We start from the raw sequence: 23,672 nt of genomic DNA, 5'->3' as shown, positions 1-23,672 counted from the left end.
GCCATGTGTTTTTAAGCCTAAGTCGCTCGATTTTAGAAAAATTTCCTATGGACCTTACTCGAGTTTTCATCCATTAAACGCACGCGAAAACAGGCATCAGGGAGCTGCCATTTTGTGATAATCCTATCATTTCCCCCATCACCCTGGCTGACCTGCCTTTGCAGCACTAAATCATATCCCCCGCCCCTGAGCCTGATATTATCAAAACATTCATATTCCTCGCCTCTATCCGTGACGTTTCTGTGCTGCGTAGGCAAACGCGCCCAGTCGTCTTCTACGCGACTTCACACAGAACCCGGAAACCAACACAGATCAACTCACAACACAGCGCGCCACAATTCGGAATATAAAACTGTACTTTAAAATCAAACAGCAACACGGTACATTTGGTAAAGTACATTTATTTGACATTAAACGTTTATAGAATATTCAGCAATTGCCATATGAACTCCGAATGCCATTTATTTTCTTTTATCTCTATCCGCAAATCCGTAAAAGTTTATCGTGAGTCACGTGCTGTTCCTTTATGGTACACAGGGTGTTGGTTTTTGTTAAAAGAAGCACTTTGGTCGCACGTTCAACCGCAAGGCTGTTCCATCAAGTAGGCACTAGGCCAGTGTAAAGGTTGATATGTTGCCTCTGGCCGCTAGTACCGCGTAAGGGCATATGGGCCCTTGGCGATCGTCCCATAAAATCATCAAAATGGTGCAGTTGTTTACATTAAGCTGCAGCTGGCTGTTGAAAAAACCATCTGCCGGTGTCTGAAACTGATGGCAGTAGCAATAGGGAAGGATATACCTGTTTTGAAAACATAAAATTTATAATTAGTCTCGCCAGTCGATCTTTATTAATATTATTCATTTTATTTATTATGGCCGAGCTGAAACTATTTGCTTTCAAAGATAGTGCAATGGAGTATGTTTGGCTCTAAAATCAATGCGAAAAGTAACAAAATAAATCGAGGTTAGTACACAATGAGAAACGACTTTTGTCTACATGCGTGTGGAATGTGGACCTGCATGCCCATTTGCCCGCTACAAGGACGATCCCACAAACGTTTTCCAAGCTCTTCATTCATTCATTTATTCATGCATCCATTCATTAATTCTTCATTCCGGTATAAAAGCGTCTAAAGAGTTACTTACATTATATTTGCAATTTCCATTGTGTCTCTGCGTAATGCAGTCCGTAAATCCCACTGTGCTCTTGACAACGATTTTTCGTATACTGAACTAACATGAAACTCGGTCTAGTTTCAGAATTTTCTGCCTTATCGTCTCTTACGTTATTATTGCACCCCCCCCCTTCAAATGAAGTTCTTTCGGCATGGTCCCTGTCTCTCAAGTTCAAAAAAGAATAGAACCTTATACTGCCAGTGCGAGTTGTGGGCCTCTTCAGGGCGCGAGCTGAAAATCAAAGCTGCTGACCTTCACTAGAAATGAGCATACATTCTTTCTTTGCAACATCCCGTAGTAAAGCCATCTGTGAGAACTTGAAGTTTCGAATCCATCTATGCACTGCGCCTCAATGTGCAAATGCAAACTGGCTTCTCTCCCATCTACAACGGCTCGCTTGGCGCGTTCTAAGGCCCCCAATTTTGTCCTCGTTGTCTGCGAGCTTTGAAGCCCCAAAGAACCATAACTATTGAGACTTTTAATTTTTTGGGGAAGGTCAGGGAAAGTATAAAGTACCTGAGGAGTTGAGTTGAAAGTGAGATTTATTGTTTGTTTTATTATTTGCAATACGCAAGCCTCCCCTCGGTTAACAGTGTGCAGCATTTACATGAGATTGCGAAAATTAGTTACATCAACAAAAATATATACATACACATATAGACAAGGTCAGCAATATGAGGTGAATAGAGAGAGAATTCAAAGATGACACCCAGGTTGTTCGCCACCCAGGATGGTGAAGGTAGGGGTTAGGGTTAGCGTACTTTGTATGCACACTGTACAATAACATTTATTTACAAAAAGACAATCATATTACAATTATTTAAACCGGGATTTGTACTTAACAACCAGCTCTCCTTTGGGTGGACATGGCACAGTGGCAATGTTGGATGGCAATGGATCAGTGCTCTGCACAGAAACGTTCAAAATTCCATATCTGTGCTTCTCAAATACAGCAACAATAAGGCTTTTGACAAAGTCGAACTCCATTTCCTCATAGACCGGTTTGATCACCCATTGCTTACTTCTTTTTGAAAAGGCCTTAGTGTAGCGAGGCATCCTTACATTACCCGTAGTCCTAGATTGTTCACGGCCGAGATTCTCGTTATGGGCCAAGACGGCAAGTAGAGTCCTATGTCTCATGCCCTGTATGCTGAAATGTAAGCGCTTTGGCCTGTACTTTAGGCACATATTGTGGAACACCTCCAAACCTCCTGTGTGACAGAATTCTGTCAGTCCCCTCAAATCTCTTGATAGAGTTTTATCGAAAACAATCTTCTCAATGGCTTTGTGTGTCGGTGAAGATGGATTCAACCACTTTTTCTTCCCTGCCTCCGCTGGGGACAAAGGGCCATGTTCACATTGGTGGAAATGTAGGTTTTCTGACCAGCGGTGCACGTTGGTACAGTGGTGCATCAGTGACCGCCATTTTTCAAGTAGTATTTCCACTGACCCTTTACAAGTTTTGGAAATCCACCAAAGATGGTTGCTGATAGACTGGGACCACTGTGAAATACTTTCAAAACCTTTTTTTTCCCTGCAGCCGAGATTTTCTTATTGATTGATTTAGCAAGATGCCATGCGTCAAATTGATGTTTAATATGTGGGAACTGCTCTCTCATTGTCTTGGCAATTGGAACGTGTCTGTCCGTGGCTATGAGGTCGATGTGCATTCCCCTCAATTGTAGATATTCCACTGATTTTATAAATCCTAGTTTCTCCATGGCCACTGAGGATGTACATTGTGTTACCTGCACGACCACCAAACTCACAATTTTCTTACTATCCATGTCCTGAAAGTGGTAGGTGCAGTACTTGGCAGAAAATCCAGGGCTGTCGCACTGTCCATCGCCAGCTAGCCTGAATCGTTGCCTTCGAATGTACTTGCTAGAGACAATTGTTCAATTTTCCAAGCATCACTAATGGCCGGAAACAGATAATCATGTTGGTTTTTGTAGTACTGTGCTTTTGAAATGAAATGGAGTCCCACAAACTGAGAGAAAGACTCTAACTTTCTAAAACTGGAGCCACTAAAAAGCGATGCAGCTGCACACAGTATCTGTGTATCTGCTGTCAGTTTCCCCAGCATCGGTTGTGCAGACCATGAGAACGTATGATGTAATCTACAGGCGGCATGTATTGTGACGGTACTGCCTTGTTTTTGACGAGTCACATGAATCAATGGCTTACCACATACTTTCCCTCTGACGGAATGCCCACATTTCAGCATACTTATAATATCCATCAAACAACTGTCGAATACTATGTATTTGCCCTCTTTCATTAGACTGTCATCCTGCGTCAAAGTTGTTTCGGCCTGTGATGTTGAGGACATATCACCACATTTGAAAGAAATATTGCTGCTATCATGTTCTGATGCGTCGGTGAATGCTGCTGCTGGTTCATTCTCTGTCATTTCAACATCTGCTACCACAACATTGATGGGACAACACAAAAATGTCGACAGCTTTTTTGGTGGCAATTTTTTGGCGGGTGTAGATTGTGTGAATTGATCTATGACTACTTCAGAGCTATCTTCAATACATCCAGTATCATGTTGTTGCGGTGGTGCGGTCGTACTGTAGCAATGGTCCAATACAACTTTGCTGGATTCTCCGGACACATTCATTTCATGTTCTGGCCATTGGACATGAGCATCCCGAGTCTCAACATGCCACGTTTGAATTAATAGTCCCTCCATAGTGTAAATGGTCTGGCAAGCAACATCTCTCATTCGCTTCACTGTCTGTGTATGTATAGTTCGTAGACCCACGGGTAACTAGAGGACAGATTGGAAAAGGGATGTTCAGTTTAAACACAAGATAAAGTATAGTACAATTGACTGGAAAAAAACATAAAATAGTCCCCAGCACAAAATAATTTCTAAAGTTATGAACTGTTTGTAACTAACTTATTTTTGTTTCTTTTCTTTGCAACTTTTTTGACTCAACCTTCAACATCTGCACGCTGTTGCTCCGATTCGTAGCTGCATGTCTCCCCTTCCTCTTGCGCTGCAACGACTATATTTTCTGTATCCGCATAGACAGCACGGAATGAGGCTCCATCGACTCCCTGAAACATAGTATTTTCATTACTGTGTGTCAAAATATTGTTAGCATAAAACACACGTGAGGACGAACACACAGGTACATCTCAATAGCCAAACACGATTTAAACATTGTGTGGAACAATCAAACGACAAGTATTCAAGCTCTGATGACCTAGTTCGATGGAGCTGTCAGTATCCATACCTCTGGCTCTGCATGGACTGCCACGAATGATTGTATTGAAGAGGAGGCATCAGCAACTCCCTGAAACACAGTACTTACGTTAGTATGGTTTTCAATATTGTAAACATAACACACACTTGGGGTCGACGGCACAGGTACATATTAAGAGATAACCACAAATGTTGCATTGTCTAAAAGAATCACAGAATATTTAAATATGATTAGATTTAATCGACTTATTTCTCCGATTTCTTTACATCTGCATCATCTAAATGGGATCTTGTGATTGTAGTGGAAGCTCCATCGTCTCCCTGAAACACAGTACTTGCATTAATATGGAAGAAAGTATAGCAAATGCAATCACGTTATATGATCACGCTCGATGGAGCTGTCAGTATCCATACCTCGTGCTGCTCAAGAATATCTAGGGCTGTTGTCAATGTGGAGCGCACTTCCGAAAGCTGTTGCACCGATTTGTATTCGCATGGTCCCGCTTCCCCTGGAATTACTTGAATGTCAGGCTCCGCATCAAGTGCGTGGGTTGACGCTTCAACAACTGCCTGAAACATAGTATTTGCATTAGTAAGGATTACAATATTGAAAACACAACACACACTAGGGGTCGACCGCACAGGTACATATCAATGGCTAACCACGAATGAAACATGGTGTAGAACAATCAAACGACAAGTGTTCCAGTCCTGATGATCACGGTCGATGGAGCCGTCAGTATCCATACCTCGTCCTGCTGAAGAACATCTAGGGCTGTTGTCAATGTGGTGGACGCTTCAGCATCTCCCTGAAAGACAGTACTTGCATTAGTATGGATAACACTAATTATAACTGAAAACAAACACCAGCGGACGACACCTAAGGTATATATCAATTGGAAAGCACTAACCAAACAATTGGTAAAATAATCACACGATACATAAAAACTATTACTTGACATGCATAAAACAAGTCTGTAGCGGAAAAGCCAAGTATGATTACCTGATACGCGCTAGAAGTGGTTGATAACTGCGAGCACATCACGGAAGTAGAATGTTCTTGCTTCAGATTAAAAGGATAGTCAAGAAGTTGTAAAGGTAAATTATTGTTTGATAATGAAATGCCAATATTTAAAATTGCCATGTAAGGAGACAGAATACTTGAGAGTAATGCTATTGAAAATGCGCAATATAGCATAGTTACCTTTGACCATATATAGATTTCCTTTGGGGGTTATTTAAAAAAAAAAAAAATAAATAAAAAAAAAAAAATCGAAAAATAATTTATTGATAAATGTCATTATTCAAAAAGCTATATACTTATATCATTATCGAAAGTATTACAAGGGACTATTACAAGGGACACAACACCTAAAATATCAATTAATCCATTCGGCTACCTACACACTTGACTCACCAGTGGCGGAATGTGGACGAATAGAGTTGGAATAGCGTTTACGAGCAATTTTCGTGTCGTTCGCCGTTTATTCTTCTTTGTTACCCAAGATGTGGCGTACATGTTGGAGGAAAAGTGCCGGCTGCAGATGCGGTATCGATCAACCCTCTTGTCCTCTAAGACTTGTTGGACTCTACTTTTCAGCTCATCCAGTGGATATCCGCAATGTCTGACCCATTCTCTTATTCGATCAACAGTTTTCGGGAATACATGCATTGTACTGCCTTCAGATTTCGCATTTGGTCTTCGAAGGGCAACCGCTAATCGAACAGGCAGGCATTGTTGAAAATTCTGAAAAGTAAATATCAAGATTATTATAAAACCTTGATGAATAAAAATGTCATAAAAAAGTAAATGAACCATATCATGATCAATGCAAGGTTTGTTTTGGTCGCCGGAACTATACCAGTTCATCATGTGCTGCTTAGTATTTGCATAAATTACAGACATTTTTAAAATTATGTGACTAAACTCTGAACATGTGACTCGTCCCTTGGATGTTCTGTCTTGCACGAAAAGGAAACATGCTTACATTATAGACTGGACCCCCGAAGGATGCAATTCGATGACAATTGACACAGATGAAAATAAATAGATCTATTGATAGCATAACAATTGAAACTCGAGTCAATAGCAAAGACCAATGACCATAGCTCTATTGGGTACTCTAATCGCAAATAGATAGAAATGTAAAAATGACCGAAATATGACTAGGATACATGGCCTTACCTTGACCAACAAACAGTTGGATTCAGCAGGACGAGCAGTATGTTGCAGGAGAACACGTAGATGGGCACAGGTAGCACACTGACTAGGTTGCTCGAAGCGGTCACAGATAGCACGACGACGAGCAGATTAGCATAGATCTAAGTGCTTCTCAGGTAGAAGGTTCAGGAGTTGACTTGCAAAGCACAAAGATGTTCTCATGAGACATATCAAGTGGTTTATAAAGTATTAGAAACAGGGGTGTGTTTGTGAATGAATGACTTGTGCATGTCGTGGTATTATGTGGTTTGCAGGGGGCGGCCTGTCTCAGGGAAGGCCTGCCTGGAGACACGGGGTCTAAGGAGGCCATGTGAGCGCTGGCCCCTGGGCGTGGGATACCTTTTGAAGTGTACATGCTGTTTGGCACCTTGGCCGTTTGTGCCTGTGACAGCCCCCCATGCCAGCGCTCATCCCTGGGTGCGAATCGCCTTTGATAGAGGGGGTGGGATGGATGGGCCTGGGGCGTGCAGATAAGGCACAGGAAGACTGCTGAATGGAGACACACTTATGTGGATTGCAGGGGGGCGGCCTGCCTCAGGGGAGGCCTGCCTGGAGACACAGGGTCTGAGGAGGCCATGTGAACGATGGCCCCTGGGCGTGGGATACCTTTTGAAGTGTACATGCTGTTTGGCACCTTGGCCGTTTGCTCCCGTGACAGCCCCGCATGCCAGCGCTCATCCCCGGGTACGAACCGCCTTTGATAGAGGGGGTGGGATGGATGGGCCTGGGGCGTGCAGATAAGGCACAGGAAGACTGCTGAATGGAGACACACTTATGTGGATTGCAGAGGGGGGGCTGCCTCAGGGGAGGCCTGCCTGGAGACACGGGGTCTGAGGAGGCCATGTGAGCGATGGCCCCTGGGCGTGGGATACCTTTTGAAGTGTACATGCTGTTTGGCACCTTGACTGTTTGCGCCCGTGACAGCCCCCCATGCCAGCGCTCATCCCCGGGTGCGAACCGCCTTTGATAGAGGGGGTGGGATGGATGGGCCTGGGGAGTGCAGGCAAGTGTGTGGGAGTGAGGGGCCATGAGGCCCCTCTCATCCTTTACTTCTCAGTAGAAACTCGGACCAAGTGCCTCCAGTAGTGGGTTCGCCCCTTGCCCTTATGTGATGTTAACTTTGGTTGACATTCGCGTAGATGGGACCACTGAGCAGGACACGGGGCATCCATTTTTGTACCCCATTTCCACTCCATCTTGGTGACCAGGCCTCACTGCGCAGAGCACATGGCCCCCACCCTCGTCCCCACTCTGACTGGAAAACTCCAGAGGTATTTGCAACAGCTAATAAATGTAACACATCACTCTTCCTCTGAGATCACTGTCCTGCATGTGAACCAGCCTGAACTAAGCACATAGCTCGTTCATTTCCACAAACGTGTCCTTGCCCCCGCACCCTCACCAGTGGAAACTTACTGCCATTCTGACCCTGTGTCCCTGCAAGGTATTCTCTTCATGTGCCAGACCACTGACCACGCCATGATGCCCACCTAGCAGATCCCCAACTAACATTAGACCCCTACTGCAGTATATCGTTGCCTATCAATAACAAATGCCACATACCGGAGATTCTTGTGAGCACAGACCCACACATCAAACAGTGTATTATAGTGGTCAAGACCCTTAACCTAAGGCCTGTATAATCCAATGTTAATTGATAGTATAGATATATGTGTGACTTTTATAGAGACATAACCGACTGAAAGACTTTGAACAAGTGTTATTTAGTGCATGCATTATTGAGAATATATTATGTTAGCTTAGATAGTGACCATCCTACTTCACAGCGACCTGACCTTCACCCATTCGGAGCACAGATGTCTGACGTCCATCCTTCAATGGAGACACACTTGATTCATTTAAAAAATCGAAACAACCGTTGTTATAATATACGTGGTGTTTTATTTTGTATCTTATTTTGATTACACAAAAATACAAGACTTTAAACATTGTACAGGTCAGGTTGCAGCACAGCGAGAGAAAATCCCCTGTACTGACCGCTGTCCCTCGGGAACGTTTCTCTTATGGCACGAACGGCAGAGGCGGGTATCACTCTTCGAACGCGGTGTCCAAGCCTCCTGTGAAGCCACCATGTAAAGGAACGATAGGCCACCAGCCTGTACCACGTGTGAAAAGGAATGAAACAAACTGTTTTTAAATGACCAAGATAAGTTTAATAAACGTTTGTTGTCAATGACAATTCTTGTAACTAATGGCATTCTGCTCGGACAAATGCTATCTAGACACTGCACACTTTTGAACGACTTTCATGCGTTACAATGATATGTATATCTAATTTTGGATATAGTAGAAGACCATGAAATAGGAGAGGCATGACAAGCAGAGTATACTTACTCGTTACTCGGATTACGAGGACAAACAGTTGCGCGAAGTTCGTGCATAAGCACCATCATTATCCTCAACACGGACCGTGTGAGGAAGGCTGCCCTGAAGTCTGGCAGCTCGGTGATGCATTGCGGTTGTGGCTCGCCTTCCGAAATGTAGGCCATGCATCCCGAGTTTTCACATAAGCAGCAGTTCTCGTCCTCGGTTGGCATTAGCTCGCACCGATTGCATGTGCACCAGGTGGAAACACGTCCATGCGACTAGGTACAGGCTCTTCAGCTGTTGAATCGTCCTCCCAACTGCCGTCCGAAGACCCATCGTTTTCGCGTGTTTCCCTTTCCAGTAGTTCCTCGTCGTTATACTCGGGCTCGTACATGTAGGACATTATTGTAGCCATTGTGTGTTAAACAAACTAAAATAATTTATAGCGGTGGTACTGGTATCTGTTCAAACGGGCTACAAGCAACGAAGGTAGCTGACCAGAGCACGGAAACGAGTCACAGAATACTCAAAGTAACACAGAGAGAGGAATGGAATCGAAAATCTGCTGCTGTGTGTTGTGAAACGGTCTGTTTATACTTATTGAGGAAAGAGGCTTCCTGCCATTTCCATGGCGACACGTCATTAGCTGAAGCGCAGCGAATGTTGACACGAGACGTGCTTTGGCGTTGTGAAATGGGCGGTACGCGTCTGCTGATGACAGGCTCAGGGGCGGGGGATATGATTCAGTGCCGCAAAAGCGATGGGGGAAATGATAGGATTATCACAAAATGGCAGCTCCCTGATGCCTGTTTTCGCGTGCGTTTAATGGACGAAAACTCGGATAAGGTCCATAGGACATTTTTCTAAAATCGAGCGATTTAGGCTTAAAAACACATGGCCGACCCGTAGGGGCAATAACATTTTTTGACTGAACCATTCCTTTAAATTCAGCATGTGCCACCTCATTTGTCCAGTCCGTTCCAGCGAACACATAGTCCAGTCTTGTGTGTAGGTTTTGTGGGGCAGAATAATGTGAGTACACTCTTGTGGATGTTGCACTCTCCACACGTCTAGTAACTGAAACGCTTGTAACAGGGTGCTCAGAGCTTTCGCTGCCGCGATCGGATGGGCTAATTTCTTGTCCGACCTGTCCATCTTGGGTTCTAGGGTACAGTTAAAGTCCCCCCACCCCCACACCACCGCCCCATCTATATAAGGACTGATCTTACTATACAGAGATCTGAAGTAGGCTGTAGCATCCTAATCGGGGGCGTACACATTGATAATACTAATTTCTTTGTTTTCGACCAGCCCCCATATTATTACCATCCTCCCCTCCTTATCTACCGTGGACTGTAGAAGTTTAAACGGGACATGAGGTATTGTCCATGTTATGACACCTCTAGCATATGCAGAGTACATTGCCCCTATGGTCGCCCCTTTCCATTTACTTGTGACCACGTCTTGTTTCTCTTTGGTCAGTTGGGTTTCTTGCAACAATGCTATTTTTTGTCGCTTTAAGTATGTCATGACCCTGTTACGTTTGATATAGTTGTTTAGACCCCTCACGTTCCATGTTATTATCTTCAGTTCACCCATCATTCCCGATTCCCTTCGCCACCAACCTAACTCTTGCCCTCCTCCCTTTGCGTCTTAGTGCATGTCTGTAGGCCACCCCCTTAACCTCTTCCCAAACTTCCTCCTCCTCTCCCCCCTTAACTATCCCCAACAATTGCCCAGCTCCAAAACTGAATCTCAGGCATCCCCGCTTCTCTCTTCTTTCCTGGGCCATTGTCAGTACTCAGAGCGCAGCAGGCAGATACTATACTATCAGTATCTCAACTAACTAACCTACTGGTGGTAAGAGTGATTCCCGCGTCACCCTTTCTCGTGCGGCGCGTGTTACTCCTGCATTTTGTTAATAGTACTAGGACTCAACACATGATTAATTGATAGTCCAAGTTTCTCTATCGCTACCGCCAACATCATTTCTCCTTCCCCCAGATCATGTTTTATATTCCTCACCGTCACGTCACTTCTGGCTGTCTCCATCGTTCTGGTCATGCTGTTCTGACGGCATGTTCTGCGAATCCAACCACTTGCTGACGTCTTCTAGGGTTTCAAAAAACAGGGCGCGGTCTTTGTGCAATACCTTCATCTTTGTCGGATACAATAGCAGAAACTTTAGTGACGGGCCCGTTGTTAGCATTCTGGTCTGCTAGCGGGTCCCGCTAAGGACGCCTGGTCTGACCAGGCGTTCCAGAGCGGCACCCGCTGCAGAACTCGTAATAGGGCGGCCTGTAATGAACGGTGCCCGGTCCCTTACGACACCGTTCATTCCGCGACTGCCAGGGTCGGAATGACCCCCATAGTCTTCAATGGAAGCGGAATACCAAACAACTTTCGAGGGACACAAAATACAATCTATCAGGGTATCTCCAACCTATTCTACATGGTTTTCATCATATGGGGTGCGAACAACAACTAAATTCTCATTCCTTGACGAGTAAACTTTGCAACATGCAACAGACGTATTCAGATACACTTTCAGCAAGTCAGCATTTTCATCCAGGATCCTACATAATGAAATACTGTCAACTCAAACACTGTAAAAATCAGATAAAGATTTTCTCAAACATAATCATGGAAAGAGATGGTGCATAATTACTGACTGTGGACTGTCTCCGGATGGGTCTCAGTTTCCTTCAGTGTTTAGGAGCTATGCACAATTTGCAGGAAAAAGTGTAAAAGCTTCCTACTAAACCTCTGTTGTTGAGCCAATGGGCCAACACTTAAGACATTGTCAGTCCTGGGGAAAGCTTTTCCACATGGTTACAAAACAATGAATTGACTTCACTAGTACAAACCAGGCACCACGGACCCCATTAAGAATAGTTCAATGGAAATTGGAAAGGGGAAACTTGTTTGATCGTAAGATGTCCTTGCAATATGACAGAAAGAAGAGATGTTGTTTCATTGAGGCTTGGGAGTAGAGATTGCATAATAGGGGATTCAATCCTTCAAGTATGAGTTTTAAATTTGCCTCACCAAGGTCCAACGTCACATTAGGGAAACATTTAAGATGGTAGACGCCAGCAAAGGTAACACAAGAGTCCATGCAATTGACATGTCCAGAAAGGTTTACTTTTTTTTTTTTTACTTGAAAACTGAACACTAACCTCAGCTCACCAACTGACAATGGGCCTCATTACGACCCTGGCGGTAAGGGGTTAGCGCCAGCGTTAGCTGCGCCGACCCCTTACCGCCAATCACGAGTTCCCTTTCCGCCATGGCGGATTTTACACCTGCTTCTAGCGGGTGTAAAAAACCATGGCGGTAAGGGAACTTGATGTTAATTACGCCACCGTAATTTACGGTGGCGTAATTAACGCCTTCCCCACTCCCATTATGCCCTATGGGGCAAAAATGGGAATGGGGAAGGGTAAATGGGGATTGGGGACTTACCGCCCCGCCGACCTCGGAATGGGGCGGTAAGTCCGCCAACCACCATGGCGTAAACGTAGTTTACGCCATGGTGGTAAAGTCACGGCCCAGGCGGTAACTTACCGCCTGGGTCGTAATGAGGCCCAATAACTTGAGAGTTAAGCATGGAATCGCAAAGATTTAAAACATTTTGTGTATCTAATATAATTAATTAATCTTGTATTATGTGCTTAATACCAGAGGCCAGTGTCTAAGCACAGAACCGACATACAAACCTATGTTGCTCTGCGTTGTCTTCCTTTGAAAACAAAGACGTTGCCCCTGAGCTATCCTCCCGGCATAATAAAGCATTTAATTTAAACCATTGGTGATCGCCCATTGCAACAGTCCATTGGTGTGACATAATACTCAATTTACTTCTGGTTAATGTTTTTGCAGCATCGGCCAACAAATATGACTATGTGCACGCCCTTGTGAATGTTATTATATGTTTATAAACAACCCCTCAAACCAATTTTACCACCTTCTTTTCCTTTAGAATTTGGACTGTTTCCAGTATTTGTTATTACAATGCAATATCCATGAAGATTCAAATCGTTTTAACAGTAAAAATACAACAAAAGAAATTCACAAAAATGCAATTATACTAAAATATTATGTTTGTTAAATAATACACTTTCAGGGACCTGTGTGTCAAAACGTCTTTATGTGATGCCCGCATGTACACCATTTTTGATAGTGACGGTAATAACAAAAGTTACATTCGTTTTCACATTATAAACATGTGTAGTAGCTATAATGGGAAATAGTTGAGAAAAGGATCTCCCTACCTTATTTTGACAGATCTGGTGGGTGGAACGAGAATGTGCATTGGAAATTATGGCTGCACTGCATGCTGCATTTAGGTCAAAGACTTCTAGTGCACGATTGCTTCCAGCTGTCAGAACGATATCTGCAATGTCCATGTTAAGGTAATACAGAAGAAAGTGGATGTCTGTTCAGAAATGCAGGGCACACGCAGAATATAGAATCAGATGGCAAACAGAGACCAACAGGTACATGTCATCTTGTCAAATTCCTAGCCACACAAACCATATGCAGTTGCCACATGCATTTCATTGTTGCTTCCCTCTTCCTGTCCTTGGACGTATGCATTCAGTGACTGCTTCTGTCTCCACCATGTTTGGGCAAAGTTCTTTGCCTGCATTCACTGCCACGTCTGTGAAAATAAATGTTTTAATTTTACTCAAGTCTTTTACTGAAATATCGACTTTTGGGAGATCTCGTGCACTGAAAGAAAGCAATGGGCGATCTCGTGCACTGAAAGAAAACAATGGGCCTCATTACGGGTCTAGCGGTAACCGTGCCGGTAAGACCGGCAGGTTGCCGCCAGACCCGTAATGCATTAACAGCGCCCGACTTCCCCGTAACACAGGGTATTCCAACCACAGCGGCCGGGAAGTCAGGCGCCAAAGCACCGGCACCGTGAAACAACGGTGCCAGTGTTTCTGTGAAACTCTGCGGGCGGGCGCCGTTCCACCCACTGGCGTAACAGGGGCCCCCGCGGTGCAGGGGGCCCCGCGAGCATATGTCCTGGGAGGAGGCCCCACTTGGAGAAAAAAATGTAAAAATATTTTTTCAATATATATATATTTTTTTATTTCTTTTTGAAATCACTTTGTCTTCATAAAGACATTGGGCCTCATTACAACTCAGGTGGTCCGGAAATAACGGTGGCGGTAAACCCGCCGCCACCGTTGTTTCCGGACCGCCTGATCCCGACTCCTGCAGGCGGGAGGTGATGTTCCCGCCAGGTCTGACCTGGCGGGTTTAACACCGCCCGCCTGCAGGCGGACGAGGAAACACCGGCAGCATTACGAGATGCTGCCGGTGTTTCCATGATCCCCATTCCCATCGAGTCCCATAGGACTCGATGGGAATGGGGATTAACACCATTCCGCCTCCATGATTCCCGGAAAACCGGGGTTGTAATGCCCCAGTAATTCTGGGAATCATGGAGGCGGAATGGTAATACGAGTCCGGCGGTAACCAGGTGGTTTTACCGCTGCGGTTACCGCTGGACTCGTAATGAGGCCCATTATTTGTGTAACAGAAATAATGTTTTTATGAATACAGAGTGACTACAAAAAGAAACTTTCTTTTTGAAGTCCAAAGGTCCCCTCTACCCAATGGCATGGAAGACCCCAGGCTGGAGGCCTCCATGTCATGGGGTTGGGGAGCAATATGAATTCAAAAAGTCACTCTGCCTTCATAAAGAAATGATTTCCATTATGGTTCGGTCCTTAACAGAAATCATTTCTTTATGAAGTCATAGTGATTTCAAAAAGAAAAATCAGCTTCATTACAAGTTTGGCGGTAGCCTTGCTGGTAAAACCGGCAAGCTGCCGCCAAACCTGCGCTTTTTTCCGCCACCCGCGAATGGGCAATTACCAGGTCATTACGGCCCCGCCAGACCCGCTAAATTCCCATTTGCGAACGCCGGAAAAAAATGCTCCCCATTCCCATTTGATCCCCATAGGGTTCAATGGGAATGGGGAGCTCGGATGCACCGGCACCATTCAAAATGGTGTCGGTGCATCCGACATGCTCTGCTCGCGGGTGCCGGTATGCCTGCCAGGTCAGACCTGGCGGGCGGGCGGGAAGGCACCCACGAACAGAACTCGTAGTTTGCCGGTCTCGTAACAACGGTACCAGCAATCTTACCGGTACCGTTGTTACCAGACCGGCAAACTTATACAGTGGCCCAATTTCTTTTTGAAGTAATAGGGCTCCCCTGAACCCCATGACGTGTGCGTGTGTGAGTTTATGGTGAAAGGGTGCACACAAATGTATGGGTGACTGGGTGTGTGTGTGTACGGTGAAAGGGTGCACACTTAAATGTAAGGCTGGCTGGGTGTGCATGCGTGTATCTGGTGAATGGTGTTTGTTCTTGTTTTCAGGGGCGCAACAAAACCTACATTTTGGGAGAGGCGCTAACTTCACGGGTAGTGGGGGAGGCAAGCTTATTTGTGTGGGGGCATCTAACTTCTTTACGCATTTTAATTAGACTATGCTAGTGCAGCTTCAATGTTACAAGCAGTTAACTCTCTCCTTTAAGTGTGAAAGCACCCACTTATGAACTGTTGTGAGAATGAACGTTCTCCTGTTCCCTTTCTACCCTTCCAATCACTTCCCTAGAATGAAAGTACTAAACACACATCACAATTTCAATTGCTTAAAAAATTGGCATTTGAATGCTGGTACTAACAGTGAAATGCTTTACATAAGTAACTGCTGGGCCCTTGTTAAAAGCGAAACCCAGGTGCTGCTTACCATCTGTGTCATGTTCTGGCCGGCAACTGCTCTGAAGGTCAGCCAGGTTGAGTCAACATAGCCCAGAATTTCTGGGGGTGAGTGCTGCAGCCCAGTCAACTGAATATTGTTAAGCCCCTACTTGTGTTTAATGCCTTAATTGCTTATTGGTAATCGTCATTACTCCTAGCCCTATTCTTCCTTGTCCCCGAACTTGTGTATGAGGCAGTACTTGTGTATGAGGCACTCTGCCTCATACACAAGCACTGGGATGAGGTAGAGGTACATTCAGGTAATGCCTGATTTAGCTACCTGTATCTTCTTTAATCCTAATCCCACTCTTCCTCATCCCAGTATTTACCTATGAGGCAAGGAGCCTCAAACGTAAGCTCTGGGACAAAGAAGAGGGACGTGAAGGTAATTCTGGGCCAAAGAGCTGATTTTGGAGGTTGGGGTAGGGCATGGGAGGGAGAGGGGATGTGTGGGCCGTGGGATTGTGCGATAAATCATAATGGTTGTCCATGTCCAGGCTAAGCAGGCATGATATGTGGTATTAGTGGATAAAGAGGCATTTTGGTGCAGCCAGTCTAGTTATTCCTCAGTTTGGTATGACTTTTTTTTACCCACGCATTTCTAATAAAGCAGTCCTGCTGAGTGTAATTACCTGGCTAGATTGGCATTTGGGTGCTGCCAGTCTAGCAATTTCTTACTGCAGCCTTGTATCTTTTTTTGAGCATCTGTGATAAAGTGATATGATATAATTCTATTATAACACGCCTGTACACAAGCGTTTCTTGGCGCGACAAGCAATGGAGTGAAGATAGAAGGTTGACAAGACAAATGATCTTACTAGGCCTCGTGTCATTCAAACCGTGCAAGTTCGAGAATGAGAAATGCAAGGGGAAAGGGAGGGGGGAAGTGCAAGGAATAATGGAGGGGAAAACAGGGCTGTAATGCTCTGAAAAAGTGCAGCCAGGACAGTGCGGCTCTGGGTAGTGCAAGGAGAACAAGGGACTGTAGGTTTACAGTTACAGTCCCTAAGTGCATGGTAGGCCGGAGGCAGTGCAAGGGTGACTGATCAAGTAAGAGCCTGGACTCAGTGAGACTCTGAGGGTAGACAAGCAACCAGTCGGTACAGCAGACAGGTAGGTCAGCAGGGGAGGGAGAGAGCGAAAGTAGAGGAGACGAGGAAAGTTTTGAGCTGTTTCCGGAACATCAGGTGTTCCGCTAAAGTTTGAAAGGGGCAAGGAGGCATTCCCGAGGGAGGCATCTGCAGAGGAGAGAGATCATCCCCCACACTCTGCCTGAAGAAGCGTCTAGTTCTTAGAGAGTGGGAGTTAGCCGGGGGAAGGGCTCGAGAAACAAAGTATTTTGGAAGAGAGTGTTGGATGTAGTTTGGGCCCGATCCCAGAAAGCCTTGTGGACAATGCATAGGCTCTTGAACTTGATTCTTGCAAACACCGGGAGCCAGTGGAGAGATTTCAGGGCTGTACAGTTATGATCCCTGGGCTTGTGGCCAAGGATAAGTCTTGCTGTCCTGTTCTGGATTAGTTGCAGATGGCGGAGAATAGAGGAAGGCAGCTTGAGAAAGAGGCTGTTGCAGTTATCCAGCCTAGAGAGAAGCAGGGCTCTGGAGAGAGTGATCATCTGGGGGAAACTGAGAAAGGGAACAATCCCTCTGAGAAGGAGCAGCTGGTAGGTAGTGGGACTTCCTGGCGACGTCCGAGATGCGAGGAGAGAAAGAGAGTGGGGATTCGAAGATGACACAAAAGGTTTTTGCCTCGCAGGAAGGCTAAGGAAGAGGGCCCAAGGTGGGCAGCCAGAGTGAGAGAGGGAAAGCAAGGGTCCCAATGAGAAGGATCTCCATCTTAATGGCGCTAAGGTAGATATCTTTGGAGGCGCACCAATCCTGAATCACGGATAGACAGTCAGGAATGAGCGAGAGAGGAGAGGAGGCTGAGGGGAGACTTAAGGAAAGCTGAGTCATCTGCATTACACTTAAAGTTAGAGGAGAAGGTAGAGATCAGGTGGGCCAAGGGGTCAAGTAGAGGTTGAAAAACCAGGGTGAGAGGATAGAGCCCTGGGGAATGCCACAGGTAGAGAGAGAGTTGGTGGAGAGAAAAGGACCAAGTTGGAACTGGGAGGGGCAGTCCAAGCGGAAGGAGGTCAGCCACTCCAGGGCCTGATCCGTGATGCCAGGTTCTCACGTAGGCAATTGATCCGGATGGCGTGGTTGACTGTGTCGAAAGTAGAGGAAAGATCAAGGATGATTAGGACAGAAGGAATGCTGGAATCAAGGTTAGAGAGCAGATCTTCATGGGTGTTCAGGAGAGCATTTTCCGTGCCTATGGCTGCTCTGAAGCCACACTGGTGGTCATGGAGACAACCAACAGATTCAAGGTGGAGAGTAAACTGGGAGATGGCCAGCTTTTTTCCAAGAGTTTGCCCAGGAAAGGGGTGATGGAGATTGGGCAATAGTTTGCCGGACAGGTAGGATCGGCAGACGGCTTCTTGAGGAGTGGATGCATAAGGGAGTCAGACTGACAAGGTTTCAAGACAAGTCCGATCCATGAAAGTGTCATCCAAACAGGTGCTCCCCTGCTCCTCCAGAACCATCAAGGACCATATTGACACCCTCGCTGCACCTTGGCTAATTTCTGTAATCACTCTTTCACCACTGGAGCGTTCCCCTCTCCCCTTAAGCACTCCCTTGTGCACCCACTCCTCAAGAAGCCGTCTGCCGATCCTACCTGTCTGGCAAACTATTGCCCAATCTCCATCACTCCTTTCCTGGGCAAACTCTTGGAAAAAAGCTGGCCATCTCCCAGTTCACTCTCCATCTTGAATCCGTTGGTTGTCTCCATGATCACCAGTCCGGCTTCAGAGCAGCCATAGGCACGGAAAATGCTCTATTCTCCGCCCTCTGCAACTAATCCAGAACAGGACAGCAAGACTTATCCTTGCCCACAAGCCTAGGGATCATAACTGTACAGCCCTGAAATCTCTCCACTGGCTCCCGGTGGTTGCAAGAATCAAGTTCAAGACCCTTTGCATTGTCCACAAGGTTTTCTGAGGTTGGGCCCAAACTACATCCAACACTCTCTTCCAAAATACTTTGTTTCTCGAGCCCTTCCCCCGGCTAACTCCAACTCTCTAAGAGATAGACGCTTCTTCAGGCAGAGAGTGGGGGAAGATCTCTCTCCTCTGCGGATGCCTCCCTCTGGAATGGCCTCCTTGCCCCTCTCAAACTTTAGCGGAACACCTGATGTTCCGGTACCAGCTCAAAACATTCCTTGTCTCCTCTACTTTCGCTCTCTCCCTCCCCTGCTGACCTACCTGTCTGCTGTACCGACTGGTTGCTTGTCTACCCTCAGAGTCTCACTGAGTCCAGGCTCTTACTTGATTAGTCACCCTTGCACTGCCTGCGGCCTACCATGCACTTAGGGACTGTAACTGTAACCCTACAGTCCCTTGTTCTCCTTGCACTACCCAGAGCCGCACTGTCCTGGCTGCACTTTTTCAGAGCATTACAGCCCTGTTTTCCCCTCCATTATTCCTTGCACTTCCCCCCTCCCTTTCCCCTTGCATTTCTCATTCTCGAACTTGCACGGTTTGAATGACACAAGGCCTAGTAAGATCATTTGTCTTGTCAACCTTCTATCTTCACTCCATTGCTTGTCGCGCCAAGAAACGCTTGTGTACAGGCGTGTTATAATAGAATTATATCATATCACTTTATCACAGATGCTCAAAAAAAGATACAAGGCTGCAGTAAGAAATTGCTAGACTGGCAGCACCCAAATGACAATCTAGCCAGGTAATTACACTCAGCAGGACTGCTTTATTAGAAATGTGTAGTTAAAAAAAAGTCATACCAAACTGAGGAATAACTAGACTGGCTGCACCAAAATGCCTCTTTAGCCACTAATACCACATATCATGCCTGCTTAGCCTGGACATGGACAACCATTATGATTTATCGCACAATCCCACGGCCCACACATCCCCCCTCTCCCTCCCATGCCCTACCCCAACCTCCAAAATCAGCTCTTTGGCCCAGAATTACCTTCACGTTCCTCTTCTTTGTCCCAGAGCTTACGTTTGAGGCTCCTTGCCACATAGGTAAATACTGGGATGAGGAAGAGTGAGATTAGGATTAAAGAAGATAGAGGTAGCTAAATCAGGCATTACCTGAATGTACCTCTACCTCATCCCAGTGCTTGTGTATGAGGCAACGTGCCTCATACACAAGTACTGCCTCATACACAAGTACGGGGACAAGGAAGAATAGGGCTAGGAGTAATGACGATTACCAATAAGCAATTAAGGCATTAAACACAAGTAGGGGCTTAACAATATTCAGTTGACTGGGCTGCAGCACTCCCCCCCCCCCCAGAAATTCTGGGCTATGTTGACTCAACCTGGCTGACCTTCAGAGCAGTTGCCGGCCAGAACAGGAGACAGATGGTAAACAGCACCTGGGTTTCGCTGTTAACAAGGGCCCAGCAGTTACTTACGTAAAGCATTTCACTGTTAGTACCAGCATTCAAATGCCAATTTTTTAAGCAATTGAAATTGTGATGTGTGTTTAGTACTTTCATTCCAGGGAAGTGATTGGAAGGGTAGAAAGAGAACAGGAGAACGTTCATTCTCACAACAGTTCATAAGTGGGTGCTTTCACACTTAAAGGAGAGAGTTAACTGCATTGAAGCTGCACTAGCATAGTCTAATAAAAATGCGTAAAGAAGTTAGATGCCCCCACACAAATAAGTTTGCCTCCCCCACCACCCGTGAAGTTAGCGCCTCTCCCAAAATGTAGGTTTTGTTGCGCCCCTGAAAACAAGCACAAACACCATTCACCAGATACACGCATGCACACCCAGCCATCCTTACATTTAAGTGTGCACCCTTTCACCGTACACACACACACCCAGTCACCCATACATTTGTGTGCACCCTTTCACCATAAACTCACACACGCACACGTCATGGGGTTGAGGGGAGCCCTATTACTTCAAAAAGAAATTGGGCCTCTGTATAAGTTTGCCGGTCTGGTAACAACGGTACCAGCAAGCTTACCGGTACCGTTGTTACCAGACCGGCAAACTATGAGTTCTGTTGGTGGGTGCCTTCCCGCCCGCCCGGCACCCGCGAGCAGAGCATGTCGGATGCACTGGCACCATTTTGAATGGTGCCAGTGCATCCGAGCTCCCCATTCCCATTGAACCCTACGGGGATCAAATGGGAATGGGGATCATTTTTTTCGGGCGTTCGCAAATGGGAATTTACCGGGTCCGGCGGGGCCGTAATGACCTGGTAATTGCTCATTTGTGGGTGCCGGAAAAAAGCGCAGGTTTGGCGGCAGCTTGTCGGTTTTACCAGCAAGGCTACCGCCAAACTTGTAATGAGGCTGATTTTTCTTTTTGAAATCACTATGACTTCATAAAGAAATTATTTCTGTTAAGGACCGAACCATAATGGAAATCATTTCTTTATGAAGGCAGAGTGACTTTTTGAATTCATAGGGCTCCCCAACCCCATGACATGGAGGCCTCCAGCCTCGGGTCTTCCATGCCATGGGGTAGGGGGGGCCCTGGGACTTCAAAAAGAAAGTTTCTTTTTGTAGTCACTCTGTATTCATAAATACATAATTTCTGTTACAGAAATAATGTCTTTATGAAGGCAAAGTGATTTCAAAAAGAAATAAAAAAAATATATATTTTGAAAAAATATTTTTACATTTTTTTTCTCCAAGTAAGGGCCCCCTCCCAGGACATGTGCTCGCGGGGCCCCCTGCACCGTGGCGGCTGCGGGGGCCCCTGTTACGCCAGTGGTTGTCAGAGAGAAAGAGAAGAAAGGAGGAGGAGAGGTAGAGATGGCCAAAGGGGGCCAAGAGAGGAAGAGGGAGATGAAGAGGAGATAGTGGACAGGATGTCCTGAGTTTTAGCGGAGAAGTGAGAGGCCAGAGACATACAGAGGGCCTGGGAGGGAACAAAAGAGGTGGGGACCGCAAGAGGATTGACCAGTTCCGTGCAGATTTGAAAGAGTTTGGCTGTGTTGTTAGAGGCAGCAGAGACCCGGGCTTCAATGTGTGCTCTCTTCTTGATGAGTGTTATTGATTCTACTGGCATTTTTGTGCAACCAGTCTAGGTATGTCTAAATGTGGCCTGGCATGCTTTACCGTACTGTTATAACGTGTCTACACTGTCTACATTGTCCAGCAAGTGGGACATGTTTTCAATGTGGCATGGCATTTTTAATAGCAAAGCATTAATGTTTGTGTGCACTGTTGGTGACTTGCATGTATTGGATTGGTGTTACCCTACAAAACAATTGCAAACACTGTGGAGTTTTAGCCAATTATTCTCTGAAAGTGTGCTGTATATTTTATTAAAACACATATTTATATCTTTTTCCTAGTACAGTGTGCGGCATACCCCTTCAACAGCGAGTTCATCCGTATTGTGCAAGCGTGATAATCTAGGCCTGCTCAGAGTGTAGCACGACCTGTGATTTGTTGCTGAGTTGGGGGGGGGGGCGCCTCATCATGGCTCACAGGGGGACCCCCACATTTGGTGTTACGCCACTGGTTCCGCCCACCAGGTCTGACCCTGGTGGCGGGACGGCACCCATCAGTAGATTCATAGTGTGCCGGTCCGGAAACAACAGTCCCAGCACACTCATAATGAGGCCCAGTTACTTACCCCTGGTAATGTTCTTTCTGATGGATGTTCCTCCCACATATTACTCAATTTAGATATTATCTTCCTGCTTGAGCAGATCTCTGAAACATTTCAACAGAACGGGGCACAGTGCAGCATCAGCGACAAGGTCCTTTGACGCTATTCACACCAGAGTACGGATGCAGTGTTGGTATAAGCAGCTAGCACTGCACCCCAGTTCCTCATTTTCCCTGTGCTGAGCTGCATTGGGGGGATTATACAAGGTACTGATAGAGAGATAAAATGAGAGAGCACTGTTCAATAAAGGGATAGGATGAGAGGGCGATGAATCAGTGGGAGGAACATCTAGCAGAAAGAAAGTTAATAGGGGTAAATCATTTGCTCTTTGAATGGATTGTGTTATACCACGGATTCCTCATCTTAGACAAACTCCAATAGTAATGCTTTGTAAAGGGTGAGTGAACTCTCTGGAATGTTATATTAAGCTGCTTTGTAGGGTCGCTTTTCCAAAGTGGGTGTCCTGACCTGACTGTGTGCCCAGGAACTTGTACTTCAAGAATGTATGTTGCAGATTGGCAAATATCCTGAACTGATATCCCTCTCCTATTGTATAACATTCTGATATGCATACAATTATCCATCTGTATAATGTTTGCTTGGTCACTCTTAACTAATCTGGGACCGGTGTAGCCAATAAAAAGTTGATATGATGCTGCTCGTTCTGGCAATGTAAAAACATAGTGCTCTGCTTGGATCCAGTCTATGGAATCTCTCCTCTTCCTTGGAAGGGTGAGGTGGAAGATAGAATGCAGATAAGTCTATTTTCTGAGATAGATGGAATTCAGAAACAACTTTAGGAAGGAAGGAAGGACCGACGGACAGCCCCTAAGTACTACCTTCTCCTTTGTGAAGACTGTGAAAGGCGGTTTGCATGGGAGGGCCTGTAACTCGTTCACCCTCTGTGTAGAAGGAGGGTGACAAGGAGATACCATTTTGTAACAGCCAAAACCAGAGCTGCATTGCCTCCTTGCACAGTGGAAGTGACCCTGCACCTCTTCTCTTGTTGAGGTAGTGGATGGCCTCCGTATGGTCCATCACGATCAGTACAATTTCCCCCCTCTATCAAAGGCAGAAAGGCCATCAGTGTCAGTCTGATTGCCCTAAGCTCTAAAACATTTTTTGTGTAGTCTTGCCTCTGCTGGGACCATATTGTTAGCTTGTTCAGGTGTGTGCCCCAGCCCTTGATGCAGGTGTCCATGGCACAATGATCTCCGGCCATGGATGTCAAAAAG

The 23,672-nt window shown here is 45.8% G+C and overlaps 1 protein-coding gene across 3 annotated transcripts in view; it reads right to left on the bottom strand.

Annotated features, from left to right (window-relative positions):
* WDR27 (WD repeat domain 27) overlaps nucleotides 1-23,672 on the bottom strand; it is a 2,413,256-nt gene that overhangs the window by 261,301 nt on the left and 2,128,283 nt on the right. For all 3 annotated transcript variants that reach the window (XM_069606956.1, XM_069606954.1, XM_069606955.1), the window contains exon 21: nucleotides 13,216-13,337. In XM_069606956.1, the coding sequence (XP_069463057.1) occupies nucleotides 13,216-13,337 (122 nt within the window). The remainder of the gene's footprint in view (nucleotides 1-13,215; nucleotides 13,338-23,672) is intronic.

This window comes from Ambystoma mexicanum, chromosome 4p (assembly GCF_040938575.1).
Source record: "Ambystoma mexicanum isolate Mex_15411 chromosome 4p, UKY_AmexF1_1, whole genome shotgun sequence".
Taxonomy (NCBI): Eukaryota; Metazoa; Chordata; class Amphibia; order Caudata; family Ambystomatidae; genus Ambystoma; species Ambystoma mexicanum.
The sequence above is the reverse complement of the archived record's forward strand: the minus strand, read 5'-3'. Positions and strand labels throughout refer to the sequence as shown.